This window comes from Scyliorhinus canicula, chromosome 13, assembly GCF_902713615.1.
Source record: "Scyliorhinus canicula chromosome 13, sScyCan1.1, whole genome shotgun sequence".
NCBI lineage: Eukaryota > Metazoa > Chordata > Chondrichthyes > Carcharhiniformes > Scyliorhinidae > Scyliorhinus > Scyliorhinus canicula.
The window spans coordinates 135,305,694-135,328,378 of NC_052158.1; the positions used below are offsets into that span (position 1 = coordinate 135,305,694).

The 22,685-nt window shown below is 44.2% G+C and overlaps 1 protein-coding gene across 2 annotated transcripts in view; it reads right to left on the reverse strand.

Moving 5' to 3' along the window:
• The window catches only part of LOC119975939 (collagen alpha-4(IV) chain-like), a 244,340-nt gene that overhangs the window by 109,101 nt on the left and 112,554 nt on the right, over window positions 1-22,685 (reverse strand). For both annotated transcript variants that reach the window (XR_005462836.1, XM_038815903.1), the window contains exons 16-24: window positions 22,186-22,230; window positions 20,341-20,394; window positions 17,627-17,690; window positions 10,780-10,875; window positions 8,361-8,522; window positions 4,959-5,051; window positions 4,412-4,566; window positions 3,311-3,383; window positions 1,056-1,162 (exon numbers count right to left, since the gene is read on the reverse strand). Coding sequence is in view for 1 of the 2 variants with exons in the window: in XM_038815903.1 (XP_038671831.1) it covers window positions 1,056-1,162; window positions 3,311-3,383; window positions 4,412-4,566; window positions 4,959-5,051; window positions 8,361-8,522; window positions 10,780-10,875; window positions 17,627-17,690; window positions 20,341-20,394; window positions 22,186-22,230 (849 nt within the window). In the remaining variant the exon portion in view is untranslated. The remainder of the gene's footprint in view (window positions 1-1,055; window positions 1,163-3,310; window positions 3,384-4,411; window positions 4,567-4,958; window positions 5,052-8,360; window positions 8,523-10,779; window positions 10,876-17,626; window positions 17,691-20,340; window positions 20,395-22,185; window positions 22,231-22,685) is intronic.

Sequence of the window (22,685 nt, forward strand, 5' to 3'; positions counted from 1 at the left end):
CCCCAGTGAATGGGTTAGGAGGCGGGGTAGGTTGGTGGGGTGGGGTGAGTGGTATCAGAAAGTTCTGGATAGCATTTGGAGAGGGTTTCTCGATGCACACCCACTGACGAGTTATTTTATGAAAGGTGGGAACAGGAGTGGCTCCACCTCCATCAAATAGAAGTGGACAGCCCACTTAACTAAATAAAGGTCCAACCGAGGTGCATCTTCCCAGGCCTCTGGAATGTTGTCAGTGGCAGAGCAGCCTGGATTTGTGTGGAAAGGCTGCATGGAGGTGGGCTTCCAGGAGCTTCACAGTGGGCATATGGTTACACCAGTGGTGGGCACCCTGTAGCCCAGGGGGCCCATCTTGGTTCTGAGTGCGGCCCAGGAGACATTTTGTTGACGACTGCCCACGCGCAATATTAACACATTGAATTTTCATCCGCGTAGTTTATTTTCCTACCGGGCTCCTGAAGTGATCTGCAGGTCAAGCAGGGGCAAGTGAAGCAAAGTACTTGGTGATTACTCACAACATTGACTGTGAGAGCCGTGCGCTCCCTCTGTGTCCAAAGTGCCAATATTAATTTTGTTTTTACCATTTGAAGTTGATGATGGTTCTATTAATATACAAATGATTAAGCATTTTTTATAACTCATTATGAAATATTGTGTGTGTGTGTGGGGGGGGGAGCTCCTCGCAGTAATCGTCATCTCCACAGTCTTTGCCCCTGGATGGAACACACCTCCAATCACCGGAATCTGCGTGCTTTGTCCCCCTTCCGCCCAGGGTGGTCTCTCGTTCTCTTTACAGGACAACAGCGGTCACCTCTTTGTGGCACAGCCGAAGGCAGCCCTGTGGACCAGTCATCAGTGTGAGGACCCAGCCCACCATCCTAAATTGGACAAAGGGCCTGTTGGTGACATCAGAACCTACCCGCTCAGTAAAATCCCCACCTTTGGCCCTGCTTTTTCCTCCTCAGGTGCTGCCTTCCCAGCCCAGCATGTCAAACGTTTTCTGTCTTTTTTATTTCAGGTTTCCAGCATCCGCGGTATTTTGCTTTCGAAATACTTACTGGGACTCCAGGTCGGCCTATGGGGCCTGCATTTCCATGTCGGCCAGGTTGTCCCGGTCTTCCAGGTGCACCTCGACCTCCTGGATCACCTTGATTTCCTTTCTCTCCTGTTGATGAAGGTATAAAAATGTTTCATTCCCTATTGTATGTAACATAGGTAAAGTGTCGCTGCACTTTAGAAAAGTTAATGATTGTTTTACAATTCACATTCTGTTTTTAATGCCCTGTGATCTGGCCCCTCCCTTCCTCTGTAGTCTCCTCCAGCACCACAACCCTCTGAGAAGTCTGCACTCTTCTAAGTGTGGCTTATGGGCAACCCTGAGTTTGATTTAGCCTTGCCGACAAAGCTCACAGGCCATGAATAGGATTTTTTCAAAAATGCTCTGCCATTGGTGGCCATGCCTTCAGCTGCCAAGGCACTGAGTTTTGAAATACGCCTCCTAAACCTTTCTATCTCTCTTCCTGTCTGTAAAATGGTCCTTAAAAGCTCCCCCTTTGATCATGTTTTGGATTATCTGCCGTAAAACCTCTATTTACAAAAACAGAAGCAAGAGATGCAGGAGTAGACCATACAGCCCATCAAGCCAGTTCCATCATTCGATATGATCATGGCTGACCTTCGGTTTCAACTCCACTTTCCTGCCTGCCTTTGAGAGACCACAAACCTGTCTAAACCAGCCTTAAATACATTAAACAATGGGGCATCCACAACCCTCTGGGGTAGAAACTTGCAAAGATTCCCAACCCTTTGAGAGAAAAACCTATCCTCATCTCAGTCTTAAATAATCGGCTCCTCATCCCCGAGACTGTGTCCCCGTGTTTTAGATTTCCTGACCAGCAGAAGCAATCTCTCAGTTCCTACCCTATTAAGCCCCTTCAGCATCGTGAATGTCTCAATGAGATCACGTCTCATCCTTTTTAATTCCAGAGAATACAGGCCTGACTTCCTCAGCCTTTCATCACAGGCCAATGTCTCTCACCTCAGGGACCAATTAATTTGTTCAGTTTCAAATGTTGTTGTGTAATGTTGCTATTATGATGCACCTTCGGCATTTTGTTACATTACAGACACTGGGCAGGATTCTCCATCTGTCCGCGGCATCGGGATTCTCCCTCTGTCCACGGTATCAGGATTCTCCGTCTGTCCACGGTATCGGGATTCTCCATCTGTCGACGGTATCGGGATTCTCCACCTGTCCACAGCATCGGGATTCTCCATCTGTCCAAGGTATCGGGATTCTCCATCTGTCCACAGCATCGGGATTCTCCGTCTGTCCACAGCATCGGGATTCTCCATCTGTCCACAGCATCGGGATTCTCCGGCTGTCCATGGCAGCGGGATTCTCCATCTGTCCACGGCATCGGGATTCTCCATCTGTCCACGGCATCAGGATTCTCCATCTGTCCACGACATCGGGATTCTCCATCTGTCCACGGCATCGGGATTCTCCATCTGTCCACGGCATCGGGATTCTCCATCTGTCCACGGCATCGGGATTCTCCATCTGTCCACGGCATCGGGATTCTCCATCTGTCCACGGCATCGGGATTCTCCATCTGTCCACGGCATCGGGATTCTCCATCTGTCCACGGCATCGGGATTCTCCATCTGTCCACGGTATCGGGATTCTCCGTCTGTCCATGGCATCGGGATTCTCCATCTGTCCACGGTATCGGGATTCTCCATCTGTCCACGGCATCGGGATTCTCCATCTGTCCACGGCAGCGGGATTTTCCTGTCCCGCTACAGTGAGTGGGTGATTTGGCTGAGCGCTAAATTCTCCGCCCTCATTAGCAGTGGTAGCGGAGTGGACCCGCAATGGTGAATCCCGCCACTATATAAATGCACACGTTCTGCTATTGTTATAGGTTGGATCCAAGTCAGGAAGGGATTTGAAAAGAGGGATGAGAATTTTAAACATTGAGGTGTTGTTTGACTGGAAGCCAACATAGGTTATCATGCGCTGGGGTGATGGGTGAATGGAACATAGTGCATGTGAGGACATGGACAGTAGAGACTTGGAGAATAAATCCATTCAAATTCCGGATTAACAGGGGTAGACATTTAAAAACTCACTGTATATTGTCTTCACAATGTGTCTTAACCTCAACTTTAAGAGTACAATTGTAGTTTCATCCTCAAATGTAATACAATACAGATTATAACATCTGCAGCAATATATTTAGTTAAGATGTCAATAAGAGTCTTCAGGATTGTGGTTTAAACAGTTTCTTCAGTTTGAAGTAGGGATTACCTTTCTTTGCACGCTGAGTTGATATTCCTTTCTGGCCCTTTGCACCTGGAAAACCATCCCTTCCAGGAGATCCCTATGGGTATAAATAATGACACTCAGATAGAGAAACAGCAGAATTGGTATAACCTTGTTTAGTCTTGGGTCATGTTTTTATTCTTCTTGAATTAAGAAGTGGCTGTGCTGGGTAATGGAACAGCCGTCAGTTGCAGCCTCCTTGGTATCTACTATGAATTACTGTCAATTAGACACTATGAATTAGATACATATCAAAGCTATTTCAAAACTGTCTCAACAATGCAGTTTACTTTCAATAATAGGAGAGTGTTCCTCAAATGCGATTAGACCCTGGATTAATTCAAACAAAGTATGCCTCATTACCAGTGGTTTTACTATAGATTGGAACCAATTTACAATTAGGTTGAGCCAGCTCAAACATGTTTCCTTACCCTTTCTCTCCTTTGCTTCCCCCTTCCCCTCTCTCCCTCCCATGCCCCCTCTCCCCCCACATCTACATCTGTCACACCTTACCACCTGATCTTAGTTTCTCTGCAGCTGGGCTTTCACACCTATTGTTCTTTCTGGGAACTGCCATTAGTACTCTTTTCCCTTGGTTTCTGTGGCTATGACTCATCTTTCATTTCCCCTACCCTACAGTATAAATATCTCCCACTTTCTATGTCTTTTAGCTTTGACAAAGGGTCATCCGACTCGAAACGTTAGCTCTTTTCTCTCCCTACAGATGCTGCCAGACCTGCTGAGATTTTCCAGCATTCTCCATTTTGGTTTCAGATTTCAGCATCTGCTGTAATTTGCTTTTCTCCAATGTTTCATAGAAGGCTTTAATCTCCTCAATCAATTTAAACCAGGAACCCAGATTTGAAGGAATTTCCAACATCCAATACCTGCAAACACCACGCTTACCAACGTATTGTGCTACAATCACCAAGTACAATATTCGTCACATCTATTCGAATCAAATATCAGTACTCAACATTCTGATTTAGAAGAATCCTCTCCCAAATGAACTCAGGATTCAGACAGTTTGTAGAGTTACTTTTCACTAATTATAGATAACTGTTTTGTAAATAATACTATGCTCACAGCAGGTCCTGGCAATCCGGCTGATCCAGGCGCTCCATGGTCACCCTGCTCTCCCTTTCTTCCTGGATTTCCAGGATTTCCTGGAATGCCTGGAATTCCTGAATTTCCTGGGGTTCCTGGAGTGTCCTGGATGTGTGCACAATCCCCTGGATCTCCTGTCCAATAAAAGTCAATTCTTAATAAAATGAAAAATAAATTTAGCAAAAGTACTCCCAGCATAACTCTTATTTAATCATTAGACTTATTTTTGGTCCCGATTATAGTGAAATTCAGTTTACCGCTATGGGCGGGATTATCTGGCCCCACTCGCCACCGGGTTTGTCCGATCTTGTCAAAAGTCAATGGACATGAGGCTGGTCTGCCACATCCCCAGCACAGGGTCCCATCCCAGCAGGACCGTAAAATCCCCGCCTATCGAATTTGACTAAAAGAGAGTAATTGAGTATATTTATAGTAGAGTTCACTGGAGTCTACATTTTGAAAAACACACCGTTAAGGTGTGGCCTTTTTATTGTTAATAATATATTATATTAAATCTAATTCTTACCTTTTAAACCATGCATTCCGTGTTGACCTGGAGGTCCTTGGTTACCCTTGGGACCTGGCAGCCCTGGAGGACCCGGTACTTCACAAATAAAACCTATACTTTCATCCAGACAAAATACATGATCAGTGTACACAGACAAATTTCTATTTCGCATCGTTACAATTGTTGTGATTATTTCCGAGCTTTGCATTTCACTAAATAGCTTCGCTGTCCCTCGTTACATTTTTATCCTGGGAGTCCAGGAAAAGGCAATTCAGGATGAATTTTATCTCCCCCTTCCCCGGACATGTGGTGGAATCTTCCCCACTGAGTGCTGGTTGAAGTGAGTAAACCGGCGTGCAGCTCTCCAGCTGCACAGCTGAGTTTTCTCTCCAAATTCTGGTGCACTCTGATTTTTTTAATTAATTTTTCGGAGGTAGGTATACTGACTAGGCCAGCATTTATTGCCCATCCCTAATTGTCCCCCAACTGAGTGGCTTGCTCGGCCATTTCAGAGGAAATTTAAGGGCGCGATTTTAAACAAATGGGAACAAAATCCCACAGAGAGCTCGTTTAGCTGCGTGTTTCCCAGCGCTCGTAGCGCCAAGTAACATCCTGCTATTTAATGCCCCATTTAGATAGGGGGCCTCAGCGGCGACCGAGATGCCGAGGACACACATAACCCCATTTTCTGCACTGAGGAGCTCTGCTTGCCGAGAGATCAGGACAACACTCGGCCCGATCACCGCCATGTGAAAAATGCCAGCTTGGCACCTTGGCAGTGCCAATGTGGCACCCTGGCCGTGACCCTGCCAGCTGGCAGCACCACCTGGGCTCTTTGGCAGTGCCAGGCTGGCACCCAGGTGGCACTGCCATGGTGCTAGGTTGGCAGTGCCAGGGTACCCGGGTGGTACCAGCAGTGTCAGGGTGCCACCCTGCCCAGACGGCAAGCAACTGGGGCCTTCCAATCCCCTGGGAGGCTCCACAAATGCCATTTAATCTGATCGATGTTTGTGGAGACATCGGCGCTCGTCCAATGCCTCAGGAAACTGCATATTAAAGTGAAACTAGCTGTTTTGCTTTAATGTGCAGATTTGCCAAAAAGTGACCCCGCCCACAGATCTCATGAGGCGTTGTGTTCCGGATAGATCCAGATGGGCTTTTACGACAATCAACTATAGTTTCATGGTCATCATTAGAATTTTAATTCAAGATTTTTACTAAATTCAAATTTCAACATCTGCTGTGTATGATTACAACCCAGGTCCCCAGAGCATTACCCCTGGTCTCCGGGTTACTAGTCCAGCGACAATACCACTATGCAACCATTCTCCCCAACGTGACCACATTGGCAGCTTTGAATGTTCACTTAGGAGTGGGATGCCTTATAATGATATGCACATTTATAAAAAATGATTGAAATTAGGTTCCCGCCCTTACTGGGTGGGAGCCTCGTTATGGGCGAGGTGCTTGGAAAATCAGGAAACAAGGTCTCGCCAGCAAGAATATCGCTCTCCTGAGATTTAGGGCCCTTGTCACCTTTTACGCTGATGGCTAATGCGGGCTCAAAAGCATCCCCATGTTGAAAATGTCCCAAGAGTCAGTATCAAAGGTTGCGCTACAATGGACACCAACCAGGAAATGTAAACGGAACAGGTCAAAACCAACATGGTGTATGACTGGTGACTGAACTGAAGAGATGGAGTTTGCATGGGGCAAGGCACAGCCACAGCACAAGAAAGGACCCGATGGAAGAGCATTTCTATGCCCTTATGTCCCACCTGGAACTCGGAGGATAAATAATTCTCCTCTTCCCCATCGCACCCAGCAGAAACAAAGCAGGGTAGGAAATAATCAATTAGTCACTCCATTCCCACTACAGAGCAATATCAATACCATTCTTTCATTGGGCCTATTACACTTATACAATTAGAGTAACATGGCATGCTGAAGTCCAATGATGGTTAAACGTTAGACTGACGGGACTACGCACCCAGCCACCCCTATTGAGTAGAACTCAAACTGCCAAAAGAGGATGAAAGTCTTAAACTCTGTGAGAGGAGGAGGAATAAGAGGTGGCGGGAAGAGGTATGAAGACCTCTTAGGGGCAGTACGGTAGCATAGTGGTTAGCACAGTTGCTTCACAGCCTCAGGGTCCCAGGTTCGATTCCCGGCTTGGGTCACTGTCTGTGCGGAGTCTGCACGTTCTCCCAGTGTCTGCGTGGGTTTCCTCCGGGTGCTCCGGTTTCCTCCCACAGTCCAAAGACGTGTGGGTTAGGTGGATTGGCCATGCTAAATTGCCCTTAGTGTCCAAAAAGGTTGGGTGGGGTTACTGGGTTACGGGGTTAGGATGAAGGTGTGGGCTTGGGTAGGGTGCTCTTTCCAAGAGCCGGTCCAGACTCGATGGACCAAATAGCCTCCTTCTGCACTGTAAATTCTATGATTCTATGACCTTTGCTTTGAGCCAGAAATTTACTACCAGGAAGGTAATTGGCCTTCTCCTGGAATTGCTGCAATAAAATACACCCACAATGCTATCTGGTAGAGTAATTCAGAATTTTTCCCCAATGGCAATGAAGGAACAGTGAGGAACATTCAATTCAGGATGGTAGATGGCTTGGAGGAGAACCTAAATGTGTTCCCATGACATTGCTGCTCTTGTTCTTCTTGGTAACAGAGGCGGTGAATCTGATGAAGTAAATGTGATGAGTTGCTGCACTGTACCTTATAGATAATACATACTGCAAATACAGTGTGTGGCAGCTGGAGGGAGTGGATGTTGAGTCTTGTGGAAGTGGAGCCAATCAATCTTTTTAAGTATATTTTTGGTTTGCATTTATGATAATATTGTAAAGAATATTGTACAGTAATATAGAGATATCTACAGAATAACAATAGCAAAGAAAGAAAAAAATGAAAAGACACAACGAGAAGAACATACACAGGTAGTTACATAAGGGTAGCATGTGTATAGATACAGATACGGAGGCCGTGGCTTCAGATCTCTCGTCAACGTCTACCCCCTCTGTGTCATACTTTGTATATATGATAGACATGAAGGCTCCATAGTCAGAACATATTTTGTGTCCCAATTTTCCTCAGCACTTCCTTCCAGTGGTGTTAAACTTGGCGAAATATTAATTTATCCATTATGGCATGTAGTTAACAGAAAGAGACTTCCTAGATCTTGATTGACTTGACATCCTGGGTCTAGAGTTAATACTGAGGACTTTAAGACCATGCTTTCCCCTCACCATGTCTTCTGTTTGCTCTGCTGAGTTATGAATATCTGTTTGTAATAGACTTGCAATTTAGACATGCTTAACTCTTTCTAACATTCAACTTCAAGTGAGATGTACGTTGGACATATTATGTTCTTGCAGCCTGATTATCAAATAGACCTCCGACCATATTTTCATATACCTGGGCTGCCCTTTGCGCCACGGGGACCTGGGGGTCCTACTAAGCCTCGGGGGCCTTGAGGGCCAGGGATTCCCTCTGGTATTGGACATTCTTCATTTCCTTTCAGTCCTTTTTCTCCTTTAGGACCATCTACACCTGGAAACCCTGCCAGACCTGGAAAACCTGAACAGAAATGATATTGTTAATGATAATTTGAAAAAAGAAATAGTATCTAATTATGCCAATTGATATACCTTTTTCCAGAAGGCAAACATAATTGCAGTAGAAGAAAAAGTACGGTGTCACAGAGTGTTAAAACACTGATTTGAATCTGAATTACGATAAAATGTTTTAATGAGAAGGGGAATTATTAGCAGCAATTCAAATTTTAGATGCTTTTGCAATAGCAAAATGGCATTATTACATCACATTCTGCTCCTGTAGGATTAGTAATTCTGAAGATTGCAAATTTTAGTTAATAGGAAATGGCAATTGTTCTGTCAAATAAAATGTATTAGCATTCTTAATGAGAGTAGTGATTTACAGTTAGAATCTAGCCCAACAGTACATTGGCTACCCACTAGTCACCATTTACTAGACAGCCAATAGTTGCAAAAGGAGGTGGGTAAACACACTGCCTGATCTTCCTTTGACAAAGGGTGATTGGACTCTTTTCTCTCCCTACAGATGCTGCCAGACCTGCTGAGATTTTCCAGCATTTTCTTGTTGGCTTCCTTTCAGTTCTCTGGGTTACTGACACATTTATAGGTATTGCAACAAGTGGTTTCATTTGCTGTACAACAGCTAATACTTATTCCTGGATACCACTCATAGTAAATGTGGTGCACGGCCTGCCTCCGGTGGGATCGGTATATCCATGTTAGCAGCAAACCGGATGCAAATGCCCCAAAACAAAACAATACTGGCACTGGAAACCGAGTAACGTATATTCAGTTTTATATGGGAAATGGATTTCAAATAAGCAAGGAGAGAATGACAATTTTTGGAAACCTTCGACCAATTGTCATTTCATTCAACTTGCTGTCACTCCTCACTGCCAATACGGAACCCAAAATATTGAAATTATTGAAAAGGGTCCAAAAGTAAGATCAGTAAAGTCATTCCAATGGTCTTTCATAAAAGAAACATGACTTACAAATTTTAAGTATGATCTTCAAAAAAATAATTAATTTAAAGGCAGCCAAATGGTACAATGAAATATTTGGAATATAGGTCCACCCTCAAGTTTCCTGCAAGTTTAATCATTAATCCCAACCAGATCATTTGGAGTGATTTCAAGAGCTTTCCCAAAAAAATAGGAAAGATCATGGAGGTTAATCTTATGCCTCCTGGTGACTAGTTCAAGAGTGGGACTATTGAAGGTCAGGAAATGTGTTGCCCACTATCCAAAGGCTGCAGGGACTATTTAGAACAAACAGAGAGGGGAAAAAAACTTCATTTTTGAAAAAAAGTTAAACAAAATAATTGTTTAATTGTTTCTTTGCAGTAAATCATTTCTTTTATGGTTTGAGTGTAAATTTTTGCACTGAAGTTGCGAGATTCAAGAATTGGGAAAGTGAACATTTTCCAAATTTTTGTACCCAGTGTGGTACATCAGCTATTCTTAGTTCAGGTGTTTTATATGTTGGTGACATGTCAAATGCTGTACATTGTACATTAGTTTTGTGCCTTGACTCTTCCCTCAGATGAACTCCCCTACAGAGTAGAAATAATAATAACAATAATCGCTTATTGTCACAAGTAGGCTTCAATGAAGTTACTGTGAAGAGCCCCGAGTCATCACATTCCAACGCTTGTTCGGGGAGGCCAGTACGGGAATTGAACCTGCGCTGCTGGCATTGTTCTGCATTATAAGCCAGCTGTTTAGCCTACTGTGCTAAACCAGCCCCTAATTCCCTCCTTATGTCCCCTTTTGCACATGTCAAAGGACCCAATGATGCCTGAGAAAAAAAATTATTGAATTCAATATACAGTCGGATATATTTCTGTCATCCTTGAGATGTGAGGCCATGGTAGTTTTTCTACATATTTTTTCCTCCTGAAAACCGGATCAAAGGAACAATTTCTCCACTTCTATTTTCCACACTGCACATTTTTTTTCTAGTAGACTGCAAACTCAGGGCAAAGTAATAACTAGTTACTCAGTCCTTTGTGAAGTGGAATCCACTTGGTCTGGGGTGGATTGGATATTTCCCCGTATCATTTCATGGTAATCTTTTATTGCCAGTCTGGATGAAAAGTCTCTTCACATCCAATCAAATGAAACCCAGGCTGCAGAGCAAGAAGCACGGTGTGCTAATTTACTATTCCGCAAAGTGCCAAATCTTTGAAAGGTTAAGGTTTGGTTGTAAACTATTGCCATTTTACCCTCTACGGCATTAAATAATTGTATGTATTGAAAGCTAAGGTGAACTATTACCTGCTCCAGCTTCACCTGGTCTGCCGAGTTGACCGGGGTATCCTGGCAGTCCTAGTCCTCCTATCTCGCCTCGTAAACCTTGCCTACCTGGGTCTCCTGCAACACAAAGCTAATGTTATTAAGAATAACTGATTTATCTCTTTTATTAAATAAAAAAATATTCAATGTCTTCATAATGATATTTAAAATAGTATCTATCGCAGTAATCATTAAAGCAAAATTTCCTGAATGATGGAAAAATGTATATCAATTTTGAAGATATTCATTTCAAAATTTGTCCCCCTCTTGACGACATTAACACTTAGCTAGGGTACAGTGCTATCTGTGTCATTCATGCAACTCAGCACCATTAAATATGAGGTAGTATAGCTTGGTAGGAAGAATTGTGAAGTCACTTATTCTTTGCACGGAACAAGTCCAGGTTGGGTAAAGGAAGAAATACACCAATTACTCAAAGTTTTACCACAGGTTAGCAAGGCAATGAAACAGCAAGTCAAACATTATGTTTCATTTCTAGAGTGATAGAATTAAAAAGTAGGAAAGCAATGTAAAACCTGTATTGAACCTTGGTTATACCGCAGTACTTGGTCAGTACTGCGTGAAGTTCTGGTTGCCATATTACAAGAAGGACATAGAGGGTGCAGAAGGGATTTACAAGGATGATACCAGAAGATATCAGAAATGTGTGGGCATATGTACCAGGAAAGGATCGATAGGCTGCGTCTTTTTTCTCTTGGGGAAGAAAAACGGCTGAGGAGCGACTTAATAGAGGTATTTAAAACTATGAAAGTTTTTGATGGAGCGGATACAGAGAGAATGGGGTGGAGCATAATTATCAATCTAAAATAGTTACCAACAAATCCAATATGGAATTCAGAAGAAACACCTTGACCCAAAGAGTGATGAGAATGTGGAATTCACTACCACAGCGAGTGGTTTCAGTGAGACGTATAAAGGCATTTCAGGACAGGAATATGCGGGAGAAGAGAATGGGGGTCACAATAACGGATTTAGATGAGGAACTCGGCGAGGTGGCTTGAGTGGAGCAAAAGCGCTGGCATGGACTTGTTGGGTAGAATGGCCTGTTTCTGTACTGTACAATCGCATGTTGTTTAACTTGGTTACTTGATAGCCTATCATTATTCCAATACCTATGTGTACTTATTTCAGTAGGGGTCACTGGTTAGTAATTCGGTAGGAAACCTAGTTAATTGAAGGACATTCCTTCAACTTCCATGGTTGAGATCAGCTTACTTAGCATAGACTTAGAGCTTTCTTATGTCCAGTGACACATGAGAGAGACAAAGCATGCGGTTATGTTTGTTTCCACGGTTAGTTTATCCTGAAATAGGTTAACAAAGGCTGCAGCATGGGGGAGAGGAGGGAGGTTCCACTCCACATCAAGCATGACAGTCCGCAAGACTCTCTCACTCTTACCATCTTACCACTCTTAGTATATTGGAAGGATTTACAGGTTGATAATCAACTTGTTTGGCCATGTTATGAACACACTTCCGTAGCTATCAAGTCCGGGGGTACTCAAAGCCAGAGCTTCTGCCTCAGAGGCAGGGACACTATCCACTATGCCACAAGACCTCCTTACTTAGTGATTAAACCGTACACATAAGAAGATCTCAAGTCTATACTCACTTAGGAAGAGCCCAGATACATTTTTTGAATAATAACATATCATTGTATTTTATTCTTGTTGGTTTATGGAATTCAGTCAGCATATTTGGAAGACAGTATTGATAGCTTAATGAAATAACTGAAGTCCAAAATTTAGGTGGTGACATTCTGAAAGAAAGTAACTCACACAGGTATCATAGCAGGAGTAAGTTCCAACAGAATGTTCTTGCTATGCCTGAATGGCCTGGTCTGATACGCTAGACAGATAACCTAAAGATAACCTTTAGGGGCAGAAATCCTTTACCAAAGTTGCCACTTTCAAGTTCGGATAGGTCTCTTTGTCGATCTAGAGATGAAGCCTCGTTGCTAATGCCAAAGACTACATGTTGTGATGAACATAAGGTTTGTTTACTGTGGCAGCTATACAAGATGCAAATGATAGGGGAATTTTCCAAGTACATTCAGAAGCAATAAGGAGAAGGGCTCCTTATAAACTGGAGGATAGGTTCAGTAACAGTTTTCAAGCTAGTAAAGGCAGAGATTCATTATTTTCTTTAACAGAAATAAGTAGCACCTTTGGGAGAGGTAAGGCACCCTTTGGTATTGTTAAAAGTAAACATGATTGTGTGTAAAAAGTGCATAAACTCAGTGAAACTGTCAAAGTTGTCAAAGAACTCTCAAATGTGCCAAAAGGACTGACAAAGCTGTCATAGCTGCCAAAGAACTGTCAAAGAATACCAGGTTTAAACTTTTTCTTTCAGGTTTTTCACATAAAGTCAAATAAAATGATTTATTTCCATCATTGATCAGGATCACTAATTTATCAACTAGGCTCTGCTAGAGTTTGTTTTTGCTAATTTTCTCTATGTTAATTTTTACATATTCTGGATTCTTAGCAGAACAAGCCACCTATTATTGTCTTGAAGTTGGAGTTTGAAATATCATATATAGGTACAGGTAAGCAATGTATTTGAACATTTCTCATTCAATTAACCATGAAAAAGTACTTTGCTGCACACCTTCAGAAGAGCAAAGTCAATGGGACTATGTTATAATATAGAAGAAATAATTGGATGGTGCAATGGAAGTATTTCTCATCACTGTACCACATAGGTATCCTGGCATCTGTATTGTTCGAGGCCACAGCAGGTTCAGGACTTAAAATGTAAATGCCCACTTTGACTAAAAGCTTACAGCACCTGAAATTAAGTTTGGCATTGCACATAAAAACATTGGCCCAAATCTTACAGAGTCTGAACGCACTGACACTGCCCATGATGATTTCTGCAACCTGATCCTTGTACAATTTTTCAGCCAGGACATCTGACCCTGGCTGAAGCATCAAAGGATCACTGCAACCACCCCGGAGAAGATCATCAGGTGCAAAAGGGAGATGGATGAAGGGAGAATGCACCCACTTTACACAGCTGTAGCTGCTGCCCTGTCCAGGTAAGTTTCCAAAAGCCAGTGAGTGAGTTAATGATCAGGAGAATGGGTGAATGCTTAGGTGGGTGAGTCTGTGAGATGGATAGCCAGGTGGTTGAGATTGGCCAGGTAGTTTGGGGGGGGTGGTGTGATTGGATGGAGCCTGTTTTGTGCTCAGTTGGAGCTACGCAGGCCAACCACAGGCGGAATTCTCTGACCCCCCACCGGGTCGGAGAGGAGAACCGGCGCCATCAGTGCCGGCGTGGTCGGCCGACGTCAGTCAGGGTATGTGCCAACTCTGCGGGCTTTCACGGGCCGGCGCTGTGTCAAATTTGAAAAGGTAATTGAGGAATATTTAGGTTTCAACTGTACGGGTGAGGTGTCGAAGGCAGTTGTCTGGGGGGCTCTAAAGGCGGTGGTGAGGGGTGAGGTGATCTTGTTTAAGGCCAGGGTGGACAAACAGGAGAGGTTGGAGAGGCAGAGGGTAATAGATGAGATGTTGGAGATGGATAGGAGTTATGCAGAAGATGGGGACCCAGCGAAGTTGGAAAAGAGGAAGGAACTACAGGTGAGCTTTGACCGACTATCTCCCAGGAAGAACGTTCACCAATTGAGGCGAGCAAGGGGTGCAGTTTACGAGCATGGAGATAAGGCAGATATGTTAGCCGCTCAGCTCCGGAGGGAAGCAGCAGTAAGGGAAATTGTTCAGGTGACGAACAGGGCAGGGAAGTTGGTGGTGGCTCCGGATCTGAATACAAGGTCTTTGAGGAATCCTATGAGAGATTGTACAGGTCAGAGCCACCTGGGGGAGACCAGAAAATGCAGGAATTTCTAGATGGGTTGGAGTACCCGAAGTTAGGGGAGGGGGACAGGGCTACATTAGAAGGAGCAATAGTAGAGCAGGAGATGAAAGATGCGGTTGGGAGGATGCAGTCGGAGAAGGTGTCAGGGTCGGATGGGTTTCCGGTGGAATACTATAAAAAATTCAAGGATAAGCTGGCACCGCTGATGGTGGGGATGTTTGAGGAGGTGGTAGGGAAGGGGGTATTGCCACAAACCTTGGGGCAGGCATCGATTTCCCTGTTGCTTAAAAAAGATAAGGAGACGACGGAGTGTGGGTCGTATAGACCGATATCACTTTTAAACATGGACACAAAGGTATTGGCGAAGGTACTGGCGGGTAGGCTGGAGGAGTGCCTACCGAAGGTGATAGGTGAAGATCAGGCGGGATTCGTGAGAGGGAGGCAGCTTGTTTCAAAAATTAGAAGGATATTGAACATGGTTACGGCACCAGCGGAGGGGAAGGAAACAGAGGTGGTTCTGGCATTGAGCGCTGAGAAGACATTTGACTGGGTAGAATAGGGGTACTTGATGGCAGTTCTGGAGCAGTTTAGGATTGGACCAAGATTTGTGCACAGGGTAAAGCCACTATATAAGGAGCCGAGTGCGAGTATCCACACAAATAACATCAGCTCGAGAAACTTTTCTCTCCACCGTGGGACTAGGCAGGGATGTCCTATGTCCCTCCTGCTGTTTGAGCCGTTGGCCATCGCATTAAGATGTTCAGGGGTATGGAAAGGAATAGTGCGGTGGGGGGGGGGGGGGGGGGGGGGGGGGGGGGGGGGGGGGGGGGGGGGGGGGTGTAGAGCATAGGGTGTCCTTATATGCCGATGACTTACTGTTATAAGTGTCGGAACCGAGTGTGTCGATAGGGGGAATATTGGAGCTGCTTCGGGTGTTTGGGTCTTTCTCGGGGTACAAACTAAATCGAGACAAGAGTGAGTATTTTGTGGTGTCTCGACCGGGGGAGGGGGCAGGGGTGGGGGGGCTGCCATTCCGTAGGGCAGGGACTCACTTTAGATACCTGGGGGTGCAGGTTGCCCGGGAGTGGGAGGGGGCTCCGGTACAACATTTCTAGTTTGGTGGGGAGAGTGAAAGCTGATCTGGCAGGGTGGGACAGTCTCCCTCTGTCACTGGTGGGTCGGGTACAGGCGGTTAAAATGAACGTGTTGCCACGATTTCTGCTTATTTTCCAATGCCTGCTGATTTTCCTGAGAGATTGTAGGAATGATTACCTCGTTCACATGGGGAGAGAAGGTGGCCAGAGATAGAAAGGTGCTGCTACAGAGGGGAAGGCAGGCAGGGGGTTTGGGTCTTCCGAATCTGATGTATTATTACTGGGCAGCGAATGTGGAGAAGGTGTGGAGCTGGGTCAGAGGGGTAGATTCCCCTCTGGGTCAGAATGGAGGAGAGTTTGTGCAGAGGGTCGGGATTGAAGGCGCTAGCAACAGCATAGCTCCTGATGGCCCCAGGGAAGTAATCAGGGAGTCCAGTAATAATAGCTTCATTGAGGCAGGTTCGCCAACACTTCGGGTTGGGGGCAGGGTCAAGGGAAATGCCGATTCGGGGGAACCACAGATTTGAGCCAGGGAAGTGGGATGGAAATTTTCAGAAATGTGAGGAGAAGGGAATTAAGACACTGAAAGATTTGTTTCTTAGGGGTCAGTTTGCAGAATTGAAGGAGCTGGGGGCGAAGTATGGGCTGGAGCAGGGGGAACTGTTTAGATACATGCAGGTTCGAGATTTTGCCAGAAAGGAGATACAGAACGTCCCAGAAGAGCCGGTCTCCACATTGCTGGAGGAGGTGCTGACAACAGGAGGACTGGAGAAGGGGATTCACGGAGCTATTTTGGAAGAGGAGAAGGCACCACTGGAAGGGATCAAAGCAAAGTGGGAGGAAGAGTTGAGGGAGGATATGGAAGAGGGGTTCCGGTGTGAGGTGCTCCGAAGAGTGAACACCTCCACCTCATGTGCGAGGTTGGGGCTGATACAGCTGAAGGTGGTATATAGAGCACACCTCACAATGGCGAGGATGAACCAACTCTTTGAGGGGGTAGAAGACGTGTGTGAACATTGCGGAGTGGGCCCCGCAAATCACATTGATATGTTTTGGTCCTGTACAGAGCTGAAGAATTACTGGAAGGAGGTTTTTAGGGTAATCTCTAAAGTGGTGCATGTGAAGCTGGACCCGGGCCCTCAGGAAGCCATATTTAGAGTGTCGGACTAGCCAGGGTTGGAAATGTGTGCGGAGGCAGATGTTGTAGCCTTCGCCTCGTTGATCACCCAAAGGCAGATCCTGATGGGTTGGAGAGCAACCTCTCCACCCTGTGCCCTGTCGTGGCGGGGGGACTTATTGGAATTCTTGACTCTTAAGAGGGTTAATTTTCAACTGAGGGTAAGGATGAAATGGTTCTACAATTTATGGGCATTATTTATTATGAACTTTCAAGAACTGGATAACTTCGAACATTAGTTGGGGGGTGGTGGGAAGGAGGGTTGGGGGAGGGGGGCTGTGTGTATTAAGGGTGACTATGGGTGATTCCTGATTCCTTTTGTCATTTGTTTATGTGAACATGCAGGCTGATGTTTGGGGTTTGGTGGGAGGATGGGATCGTTGTTATTGATGTGGGGACCGACATATTCGTTACTGGTTATTGTTTATTGTTGGCGGGTGTATGTTTGGGAGAAAATGTGAAAAAGGAGAATAAAAATATTTTTTTTAAAAGCATTTACACAGTCATGGACATTAGCAGAGAGTCCCAGGTAGCAGGGAATTACCCCATTGAAATTTAAACTTGGTGGGCAATTTCTGCGTATACATACACCCGGACCTCTGCTGGACCAGATGTGTACCTTCCTGTGTATGTCTCATCTCTGAAGATTTGGGTAATTATTGTTTTATAAAAAACATTGGGCGTAGACGATCGGAATTATCAACTTGGTAGTTTCAAACCTCTCGGAGAGTCACACAATATAGGTCCTGGTGCTCCAGCAGGTCCTGGCTCTCCTGTGTCCCCCTGAAAGAAGATACATTTGTTTTTAGGACACATTTATATCATTATCACATTCTTTCCTTCTACCTATAGCTCAACTCCCAAACTTTGGCCCAGACTTTAGCCATGATGGAAAGGTATTTCCAATTTTCACCAGAGGTCCAGCTGGAGTTTGCGCGTGCGCAATTTACCTAGACAGTTAGCCATTTTAATTACCAATTGCCTTCACTGAAGTGGGATTTTGGTGGGCCAGGCCAGTGAAGCCTGGACTGCATAGATTAGACCAGGTAAGAGCAGGTTTGAATTTGAAAGCAGGATAAAACTTTGAAGACGTATGGTACACATTTGGATATGATCCTGGGGCATCTTTGGGAGAGGTAAGACACCTTTTGAGATTGTTAAATGTAATCCTGATTGTGTGTAATAAGTGCATAAACTCATTGAAACTGAAATGAGAAAATGAAAAATCGCTTATTGTCACGAGTAGGCTTCAATGAAGTTACTGTGAAAAGCCCCTAGTCGCCACATTCTGGCGCCTGTTTGGGGAGGCTGGTATGGGAATTGAACCGTGCTGCTGGCCTGCCTTGGTCTGTTTTAAAAGCCAGCGATTTAGCCCAGTGTGCTAAACCAGCCCCTATCTGTCAAAGCTGTTAAAGAACTGTCAAATATGTCAAAGGACTGGCAATGCTGTCGTAGCTGCAAAAGAACTGTCAAAGAATACCAGTTGATTTGGCATGGAGGAGGTAAGAAAAATGGTTGGTGGATCGGCAGTTAATTGGCATAAGAGCTATAAACAGCCATGGGTATACGGGCATGGGTTAGCATAGGGTATATTGAGGCCAAAGGGGGGGTATTGGCAGTTTGGAGTGACAGAGTGGATATGAGGGGCCATGAGGTTGGGTGGGGAACATGACGTGTGTGGGGGATGACAGGTGAGGGCTGTTTTCGGTTTCAATTTTAAAATAATTTAAGTTGACAAAGTACTTGGAGCACAGAGACAGACCTTCTGCCCAACCTGTCACCACAGTCGGCAGTGTCCACACTCGTTCTGAGGGTGGTGAACCCAACTTGGAATTCAGCTCCCCAATCTCCCAGAATTAAAATCAGAATTGCATTTTTTAAAGGTCAGGTTTGCAGAATGTTCCCCTCTCTGCGCACCTGACCTGGGAGCAGATATCTGGGCCATTGTCAAACTTTTCAGAAAATTATAATATTAGCGTCTTTTACCGCAGTACATTTTAACGGAGTGGCACTGAAATTCACATACAGGTTACCACCTTACTCGTTTGTAGGATTAACGGATATCTTTTTGGTCTGATGGCAACATCCTGTTAGTGGAAAACACCACTCATGCTGCCACTGTATACTAGCAGGGTGAAACAGCTAGTTTCACCTGTTGCTCAGTCTCAGGTACTTTGCGATATACTAGGAACGTTTTTGGTCTGAAAGTGGCTGCCTATATATGAATTTTGGTGCCAGTGTGAAGCCGTTTCCCATGGAGTATAAATTATTGTTCCCTTTGAAATCTGGGACTCTTGTATCTGACCTGATGAGGGCAAGACAAAAAACCTTCAACAGCATGTGTATTTTTCAGCAGTAAAGATAATTTTTTAAAATGAAAGCATCACTAAAATGCTTATCCCTAATATTTTCAAATGACAGGAACCAGTCTTTCATCAGAAACTTAGTTTTTCAATTGGATCTCCAATTTTGGGAATCTACCATCAGTACGAAGCAACCCATGAGCACATATAAAGCAAAGCTTTTCTCTGTTGACTCAACAATATACCTTAAAACCATCTATGGCACTGGTGCAATATTGTGCACATCTGTTTATAAAGTCACTGAATGAGATTGCCAATCAATGAGAGATTTTGTCCTAGAGGTTCAGGGCAGTTTGAACACGTTTGGGACTGGCCAAGGTCATTTCGTTCCGGACCTGTACGTGAAATGAAATGAAATGAAAATCGCTTATTGTCACGAGTAGGCTTCAATGAAGACACTGTGAAAAGCCCCTAGTCGCCACATTCCAGCACCTGTCCGGGGAGGCTGGTATGGGAATCGAACCATGCTGCTGGCCTGCTTTAGCACACAGTGTTTAGCACACTGGGCTAAATCGCTGGCTTTGAAAGCAGACCAAGGTAGGCCAGCAGCACGGTCTAATTCCCGTAACAGCCTCCCCGAACAGACGCCGGAATGTGGTGACTAGGGGCTTTTCACAGTAGCTTCATTGAAGCTACTCGTGACAATAAGCGATTTTCATTTCATTTTTCATTTCATTTAAAAGCCAGCGATTTAGCTGAGTGAGCTAAACCAGCCCCTATACATCTATAACATTGGCCTAAATTCCATCCAGACTGACATATAAAATGACAATATGTTAACCTCCAAAACTAAACAGTGCATGGAAATCTGATTTTTGAAATAACTTTTTAGCTGCTGTAGTTCTTTACTGATGAATATATTTTTCTTGATTCCAATATAACACTCCCACTGATGAAGCAGGAAAATATAAATACACTGGAAGAACGATTAGAAGTTTAACAAAAAAATTAACAATGTTCATGCACAGTTGGGCCGTAAAATCATTTGTTTAATTTATTTCAGTTTGCTGATTTTGACACAGGTAAAAGTTTGTTAATCACAGTGGAGACAGGGTTATTTGACAAAATACCTCTCTCCCTGGATGGCCATCTTGTCCAGGTCTACCACTGGACCCACGTTGTCCCTAAAATGAATAGGATGAAATATTAGTAGTTAAGATTGTGAAGCCAAAGCAGGCTTTATATTCCAAATTTTTTTAGCTTAAGATGTTTACTATCTTATTGCTGAATTGATAGAATCCCTACAGTGCAGAAGGAGGCCCTTCGGCCCATCGAGCCGGCACCAACCCTCTAAACAAGCACCCTACTCAGGTCCATTCCACCACCCTATCCCTGTAATACCGCCTAATCTTTTGGACACTACGGGCAATTTAGCATGGCCAATCCACCTAACCTGCACATCTCTGGACTAAAGCAAAGACAGCTGGGGGATATGAGAATCTGTAAAGCTCTGTTGCACTCTTGGCGAAATGTGCATTACATTTGTGATGGTGTAGGTAGTTATAGGGCACAACTGGATCGTTTCACCCCAAAAAGACAATAAGATGTTGCCCAACAACAGTTGGAGCTTGAAGCAGCAATCATACTGGAACAGTTGATAGGTGGTTATGCACTTATTTATAACTCAATGTGATGAGAACCCAGAAAACGGACACATACCAGGCTTGCCACCAATGCAATGGCGCACTGGAGCACTGGACAGAGCGAATGTGTCCTACGTCTATCAGAGATCCAAATGATCAGTGCATAGCAATGATGTTTAAATGATTAATGGGTTCTTTTCATCCAATCTGCTCCTTGGTCAGTATCTAAAAATGAAGCAGGCCGACTTCAGCCTCACCATCATATCTGAGCTTCTAATATCAAATCCCCTCTCTGACAAAACAATGCCTACTTTAGCACTGTTCACCTCTGCTGCTGCCGTAGTCTAACAAAGGAAACCTCATCCATGTCTTTGTAACTTCCTAATTTGACCATTTCACTGTTCACCTGGCTAGCCTCCTGTGATAGCCCTCACAAGGACCATGGGGGATTGCTGATTGACCCCCCCCCCCCCCCCCCCCCCCCCCCATGGGCATCATAGAACACGAGTGCCCGTGGTGAGCGGGCAGAGGTACACCCACTTGGGGCTCTTTAGCAGGACCTTTAAATTTAGCTCCCAAACCCCAGACCGGCGATTCCTGATAGTTTTAGACTGGGGCCTTTGTTTTGTAATTAAAATAACTCAGTTTAAAAGCAATCAGCTTTGCCTTTCAATCCACGCCTCCTGGAATTATTACACCTCCCATTCATTATCCTGCATAAACTTCAATACATCCAAAACTCTGTCATCTCTTTCCTATCGTGCACCAAATCCCATTTATCCATCACCCCTGAACAAATTGATCCACACCAGCTTCTTGGGCCTCAAACCTAAAATTATTTTTCCTCTGTTTTAATGTCCTTCATAGCCTCAATCCTCCCTATGTCTGAAATTTCATGCAACCGTACAAACCTCTGTGAATTATTCATTCCTCGGACTCCAGCCCATTATGCATCAACATTAGTACACCATTGGCAAAAGCCTTTGAGCTTTTTATGATCTGAACAAACAAACCCTCCATGAAACTCTCTGACACTCCATCTCTCTTTCATTTAACAACCTTACTCCGATGTTACAAGTGCAGGTTAAATATAAATTCTTGGTGTCAAATCAAAGGTTCTTCATATGATAATCTTCGGTATTCTGTTCATGTTGGCTTTATACACGAGCATGAAAGTGATCGCGAAACTACGCTTGTCTAAATTTCACCTCGGACACACCTTGACGAAACTTGAAGATGCATTTCAAAACACCAACATATTTTTTTCTGGTTTCAGGCAACTTTTATGGCAAATCAAACTTGAAAATTATATAAAAGATATTCATTTTCAACCTTTCTTCCTGAAACACCTGGCAAGCCTTCCCGTCCAGGATAACCCTTGAAAAGAAACAAATCACTGTGAGCACACGGGACAATTAGCACACTTTGTAAATTATACTTTTTACTTCAAAATGTTTTCAATTTTTATTTGCAATCATCAAGTTGAATGAGATCAATGCTGGACATTAAACACTTCTGGATTAGGTATGGGTCTAACAGTTTCTTGGATCCCCAAAAATTGTTTTAATATCAACATCTTAAAACAAACACCTCTAAAAACTAACATCTCTAAACCAGTGTGAAACATTCACTTCTCATAGCAGCAACTCATGTAGCAGATTGCAGATGTAACATCAGATTATTGGCAACTTAAAACTGCAGGCTCATAGCCACTAATAACGCATGAATCATTGACTCTCTGGCAGATTCACCATGATTACACTGGAACAAAGAAGATGAAATTATGTGAACAGGTTGCACAGTCTCGATTTGCATTCTTTTGAGTGGTGAAG